At 45.7% G+C, this 7,210-nt stretch overlaps 1 protein-coding gene across 1 annotated transcript; it reads right to left on the bottom strand.

Annotated features, from left to right (window-relative positions):
- Positions 1–1,176: 1,176 nt before the first annotated feature.
- Positions 1,177–2,572, bottom strand: LOC119444765 (piggyBac transposable element-derived protein 3). The gene has a single exon (XM_049665033.1). It carries the CDS (start codon positions 2,554–2,556, stop codon positions 1,240–1,242), a length of 1,317 nt encoding a protein of 438 aa, XP_049520990.1. The 5' UTR covers positions 2,557–2,572; the 3' UTR covers positions 1,177–1,239.
- Positions 2,573–7,210: the final 4,638 nt, after the last annotated feature.

Genomic DNA, 7,210 nt, shown 5'->3' with positions numbered 1-7,210 from the left:
GAAGGACCCGTCATTCTTGTGGGCCCCGTGATGTGCTTTCTTGGCGACTTCCACCAGGGAAGACTGCAGTGAGGCTTTCGTCGACGTCTTCAGCTTGTTATGGCTGCAAGTATGTGACCTGCTGGCCCTCTGCCAAAACCTGAAGACCGCAAAAGAAGGCCTCGTCTTCCTAAGAAGACGAGGCCTTGTTGTCGAACGTGGTGCCAGACGTGCACTTCCAGGTATACGGGTGAAGACCAGGCCCTGTAGAAGTACAGGACAGTAGGTACAGCACCCCATGGCACCCGCCGCAGAAGGGCCCAGTGACCACCATGAAGGCCAGACCACGTTACTTGTCTGGCACCACACAGCACCGAGACCAAAGTCCCACATTGGTAAGCATGAGACTTGCAGGCCCTCTGCACCCTTGATAACACCTCTTCATCCTAAGATGACAAGGGCGATTGTCGAACTTGTTGACTTGCCCTGCATTTTGAAGGGCAAAATGCAGCACTTTCATCAAATTATATTTTTTCATCCTGTGCATGGCACATGATAGCCTTAGTTATGCAAGAAGGTTTAATGGCGCAAAGCAACTAACTTACTGTACCTCGCCATGACCACCATGCAATACGCTCCCTAGTTTTCCTTTGGGGGATCTTGCCTTTCTGCCATGGCCATCACTTCTGACCCCCTCGTTTCAATGGGCCACAAGCAAAATTCCTTGTGCTCGCTGAGCCAGCATGATGGCAGGACAGCATAGCTGTCGTGCCAAAAGGTTGTGCAGATTTCATTTAATCGCCATGCACTGTTCGAGTCACAATCCAGGATGAGAATGCTGCTGCAAAAACAGTCAAGCTAACCTTTTCCCACAAAAATTCAACATTCTCGGGAACAAAGGGACCCAATTTTTTGTTACAACCATAAGCATACCTGCCATCTCTTGCGAATTTTCCGCACAATGTACAAATTTGGACCCGTTTTACGATTTACGAATCTCCGCTCAATTTTTACGGAAGAGTGGTTATATTTGCGAAATTTTTTTTTAATTCCTAAGAAAGTCACATCGTTGCTGGTGGGCGGGGGCGCCACTTACATAAGGGTGCATAGCCTCTTCTGTCCCAAGAACACAATGTTGGTGCAGTTTCTCTCAAACTCGTTTATTGGGCTCTTCTACATACAAACTTAGAAAAAAGATAATTCTCAAACAATGAAGGGAAGAGGGAAAACTTGGTTGTCCCCGATCGGGGACTGTGGGACTCAACGGGTGTGGAATTTCAAAAAGCAGTTCCGGTTTTGCAGGCACAGAAATATACCGCACTTCAAGCATTTCACTCTGGATTTTCCACTACAGCCTGGATTCCGGCACCTGTTGTGGGATCCAAGCATTTGGTGCTCGGGAAAATGCCCCGTCAAGTCATACCGGACGTCATCAGGGGGGAGAGCAGTGACCTTGCCCCTCTTTTTTCCACGTGCGTTCACCTCTTCATCATCGCTGTCGGCTTCGGTCTCTCTCAACCTTTTGGATCGTGGTGACGTTTCTGCTTTGATCAAAGCAATGGCAATGTCCATCTTGAACGTCAAGAGGTCGAGCCTTTGCTGCTTCGGGGTTGCACTTTGCTCACAAAGCCTCTTGTACTCAATCCACCCGTTGCAGCAGGCAATATCGAGAAATTGTGCAAACACGCGCACCGTCCACTTCTTTGTCCGCATGGAGATGCGATAGTACGAAACAAAACGGTCAATCAGATCAACACCGCCCATGAACTGATTGTACTCTGCTACAGCATGCGGTTGCGGCACTTTGACCTTCTTTTTCTTGTCCTTCGACCACCTCTGCATTTGGCGTTGCACCAGAAGGAAGCTGCCAGTGGACAAAACTAGAACTGATTTATTGTCTTTCCACTTGACAAGGCACATTTTGCGGTCACTGCGTACCTTGCAGTGTGAGTCTCCTCGCTTCATGTCCCGGTCTTGTGGCATTGCTGCTGCCACACCTCCAGTACGGTTGGCCATCACTGTTCCGGTCAGAAAGATATTTTCGTCTACCAGGTGCTCGGCAATTTTCATGTCTGTAAAATAGCGATCGGTGAACAGAAAAGTATGTTGATCCCTTTTTAGCGTTGCAACAAGCTTCTTGATGATGCTTCCTCCAAGTCCGAACTCCCGCATGTCTTCCACAGAGACTGTGCCCTTGCCAACATAGATCGCAAAGTCCAAAACCAAGCCATCTGGAGATGCCATTACAAAGTTTTTTAAACCCACGGGATTTGGCTTGGAAGGAACGCACTGCCGCACGGGGCACCTTCCGGAAAAAGGAATCATTTGTTCATCAATTGACACATCCCTAGACCGAGGTAGCTCCAAGCAGGCATTTCTGAATGAGGTCAGAATAGGCTTTACCAGAACCAGCCGGTTCTCCTCCCGTTCGTTCGGAGTTATCGATAGCTTATCAACAAAGTGAACGTAGCTCCTCAGCTCAAAGAACCTGTTTCGGGGCATTGCTTGAGCTACCAAGTCTACTCTAAACATTCGCGACCAGTAAAGTCTGACCCTTGGGAGCTTGAGGATCCCCATAGCAATGTGGATACCAACAAAAATCTTCAGTTCTTTGGCATCCGTTTGGACAGACTTCCCTCTGACCTGCACAGAGTACAGGTTCGTCTGAAAAGCACATTCTTCCCAGAACTCTTCAGGAAAGTATTTTAAGAAATACTTCAGTGGAGTCTCTGTGTTCTCGCATTCTTGACTGAGCACTTCGTCTTCCTATTTTGTGAAGGCAGGAAACCTGAGTAAAAAGGAAAGATGACGCATTTATACGCAAAGTTTTATCCTGTTGCACTGCAATTGCTCTTATTTCACCTACGGTTAGTTTAGAAAGACAATACGTACGTTCCGCTGCTCCACTTGAGTGCAGTGTGTGCCCCTCGCCGTTGTTGATTTGTGTCCGCGGAGTTGTCTTCCAGTTCTGACTCCGAGTCGGAATCTTCTTCCAGATCTTTAGCAAAACTGTTGATGTCTTCAGAATCTGATAAATCGGCATCACTTTCGTCCAGAAGAGCGTGGATCTCGTCGTCAGTCAAGTACTTTGCTGAAAGCCACAAAGCAATAATTGAGACCCACAGTCCCCGTTCGGGGACATCAGTGCTAACGTACACCTGACAACAGACTACAGCGAAGTACGCCGAGCAAAGCTAACTCAAACTGCGCGCAAACATATCAAATAGCTCTGATATTCTCCAATCGCAATTTAGTTGAAAAATGTCTAGTAAAATTCAAAGTACTTACGACGAGGTCGGCCGCGCGCGCGTTGGCTGGGAGATTCCATTTTGAAGCGCGCTTTACTCTGTTCTCGCTGGACTAGGGGACGCCATCTCTCGGAGGTTAGAGAAAGCAAGACCTTCTCTGGCGGGAAATTTGAATTTTGATTTAGAATGCGCGCTTGCTAGATGTTTCCACACAATCGGGCTACTGTCCCCGATCGGGGACTTGGGGACTGAAGAGGATAGAGATGGGGGTGTGCGCCGTAACCATTATTGTCTGCAGAGTAAAGACATTTTTAACTCTGACGTTGCCTTCGTCATCGGGTCATTATACGACCTGACGACGGCCGGACGTCACTGGTTGTCGTTACACTCAACATAGAGACCCACCTGTACGTAAGTGGCGCCCCCAGAGACGACGGCGATTTCGGGTCGATGCGGCAGGCACAGTTTCTGTATTGGAGGCTGTGGCTTGTCTCGCCTGTCGCCTTCGCTAGCAAATCCAACACCTATCTACGCTGCTTTAACAATTGTGCTCTGGGGTTTATCCTCCCATACACTTATTTTGGGTGTTTGTGTGCGTACAAAATCAGGAAATGAAGAGTTTTAGCCAGCACCACTCAAGGTCATGGTGGCAGAGGAGGAAGCACATGCTTTTTTAACCACAGGCATCATTTAGTAAGAGAAACTTGGGAGCAGGCAGCTGGTAATGCAGATGTGGGTTCGGCTTCCATCTGCAGCACGTTGCTTTTTCATCCAGAATAATTTCTCGTTATACTTATTTATTCTAAATTAAGAACCAGCGTCATTTGTCTATTGGCTTCATAATATTCTGTGAGGAAACATATTACAGTAGAATCTCAGTGATACGAATCTCACGGATTCGCGTGAAATATTCGTATCACCCAAAACTTGTATCAAACATACACAAAATGAAGAAAAAATGAATTTATTTTTAGAAAACATTCGTAATAGTGGGACCCCGTTGATACTATGTCCCGTTTTCGCGGTCCCGAACTAAATCCCACATTGACTTCCACGTATTAAGTTCCCCTTAATATGTCCTTTATAAAAATGAGTTTAGACTTTCTATACAGTGTCTATAGACTTCTTGTAGACGACTTTGCCTTTCTATAGATTTGTTTATGTGTGGATACAAAATCTATAGACTGTCTATAGACAAAGTTGATAAGATTTTTATTTCTTTTTGTCTACTCCCATTCTATAGTCAGTCTTTAGAAATACGTTTTTTTTGTTCTATACGCCATCTATATACAAGTCTTTCGGTGGCCTATTTCTTTAGCCACCCGTTCCGTGGCACCCGTGTCCAAGTACATGGGCGAAAACACCAGTGTACTTGGATTTAGGTGCACGTTAAAGAACCCCAGGTCGTCGAAATTTTCAGTCCCCCACTACGGCATGCCTCGTAATGAGATCGTGGTTTTGGCACGTAAAACTCAATAATTTTTTACGCGGTCCTTAATTATTATTTTACCAGATAATTATGTGTTGAAAGGTCTGCTCACACAACCCTAGGGGTGGGTGGGTTGTCGAAGGTTTCTCCCTTGGAAAAAACAACACTGCTGCCAGTTGAACACAATGCTATAGTAGTCCTATTGGTTCAGCTAGATGTATGTACTTGCTGTCTCTAGAGTAAATATAAATAGTTAAGCAGGGCCTATTCGATCCGAAGACAGCTTAAGCAAGGTGAAATGGTGCACCAATCCTGACATCAGGCATCAGCATAGGCATCCGCATTTTAATGTCGCCTGTCTGGTTGCAGAGATTATTTTGTACAGAAATTGTCTCAACCAAGTGTGACGTCCACATATCTACAACACCCATGAATGCACACCTAAGCATTATCACTGGTGTATACATACACTTTTACTTCACCTGCCATAATTGGGCGGGTGAGGTGAAACAGGTTGACAGAATTACTGAGGAAGGTACTTTCTATTCTAATAAAGACAGGCTAATTAATCTTGTATCGACACGATTGCAAGTAAGCATTAACATTTCAATAATCTCTATATATAGTATGACTTGCAATTTATGAAGTTTAAACTAGCACCAGTCCCGAGATAAGCAGTGTCATGCTGAAAGATTAATTCTGGATTGTGTCGCTTATAATTCCCCAAATGCCTACTTTAGCAGTGAAAAACAATTTATCATATGAATGCATGCAGTTCATTGTCGTTTTAAAATGCACATTTTGAAAACGAAGGGTGTGCTCTATATTTCTTTCGAATAGATATTTCTTGCAAATGGCTCGCAATAATTGCAACATATATGTTCACTTTTAGATTATCATTATAGGGAATTAGTTGAATATTGCTAATCAGTCAATTATGGCTTCGATTTCTCACAGAAGTAATGTTCACCTCTTCAATCAAGTCATTCAGCTCATGTAGTGCAAAGGCGGCATCTACAAGGTCAATTTTTAAATCTCTTACAATAGAAAATGCCTGGTGTGCGATATAGTCCTGCAATGTTATGTCCTTTGCTTTGTAAGAACTGCATTATGATGTATTCAAAGAGTAGCGCTATTAGCAAAAGGCACATATCAGCTGTTGGAATGAGCACAATCCATGAGAATTTAGATCAAATGATATTCATGAAGTACACTTATGCATTTACTCTCAGTGCAGTACTTTTCTTTCTCATGCAGCATAAATAGTGTCTAAATGAATAATCAGCGCAGCAACAACCTGTGGAAAAATGTCATGAGTAAGAGGCTGGAGGCGATATAAAAGAAGACAAGGACGATGTGATCAGAGCGTTGCGAACGGCGCGAGCGCGCGAGGCAAGCTGTCATCGAGGGAGAAGCAAGGCTGAGCGAGCATTATCGACGTGGCTCCGGGCCAGGAAGGTCGCATCGCCAGCTCCGCTCTGGCGACGGGAGACTTGGGGGTCTGGCCGAGTCCGTGACGTTGGCCGTCCATGGTGTAGCCGTCGACCTCGGCAAGTTCGAGTGAGGCTCCTGGACTGGCTGCAGCCTCTCACGGCAGGACCGGGCACCCCAGAAAGGACCCCTCTTCCACGGCAGACCGGCACGTTCGATGATCCCCGAAACGCCACGTCGGCACTCGGGAAAGGAGCTGCCGAGCACGTCGCTAGGCCTAACCCGTCAAGCCTTCCCTGCCACGTCAGCAACAGCGACCGGGTTACCCAGGCTCCCGAGACGAGCGAGTTGAAGGGTAGGACCGACTTCAATGCAGCAAGGTTTATGCGACGGTCGGCGAAAAGACAACCACATGAGAAAGATCCCACGAGAATCCCCGGAGAAACGAGCTGACGAACAGTGCGACCGTAAGAGCGTTCCATTCCAGTAGCGCCACAACAGTAGGCCAGAGTTGCCAGACTTTCGAGTAGAAAACGTCCAGAATTGTTGTAGGCGCAGTTAAGGACATGTTTAGTGTTTATTAGTTCAGTAGGTTGTATTTTTGTCAGCATTTATTTATTCATTGTTCAGTGCGTATTTGAGTTTTTGGTTTGAGGTTTTTGGGTTTGTGGTGTGATTAAATATCTGCTTGCTGTGTCGCCATGCCTCTTCCCTCTCCATCTCTCATAACACCTGCACGCCCCCGAGATCAGTGGTAACAAAACACATCACAAAAACAAAGCTTGCAAGTCATGCATAACTCCTTCTGGTGCTAAGCTTTGCCACTTTTCTCACACTTGTGGGATCATGAAAAGCATGCAGCTGCTGAACAAATTAATAGTGTTTGGTTCTTCTGTGAGTTGACGTTTACAAAATGTGGACTCTATATGTCATGTCCAGAAAACTTTGAAAGGACCTATCCAGCCACTTGAGATATGTACCTGCTCTATAGCATTGTGAAAAACAATAAAATAAATGAACCCAGACATGCACAACATGTGACACAGATAATAAACGTCCCGACAGCCGCACCGAGTAGTAGCAAACATTCCAGCTGTTGCTTTTGATGCAATATTTTGAAATA

This window comes from Dermacentor silvarum, chromosome 3, assembly GCF_013339745.2.
Source record: "Dermacentor silvarum isolate Dsil-2018 chromosome 3, BIME_Dsil_1.4, whole genome shotgun sequence".
Lineage (NCBI taxonomy): Eukaryota > Metazoa > Arthropoda > Arachnida > Ixodida > Ixodidae > Dermacentor > Dermacentor silvarum.
The sequence above is the reverse complement of the archived record's forward strand: the minus strand, read 5'-3'. Positions and strand labels throughout refer to the sequence as shown.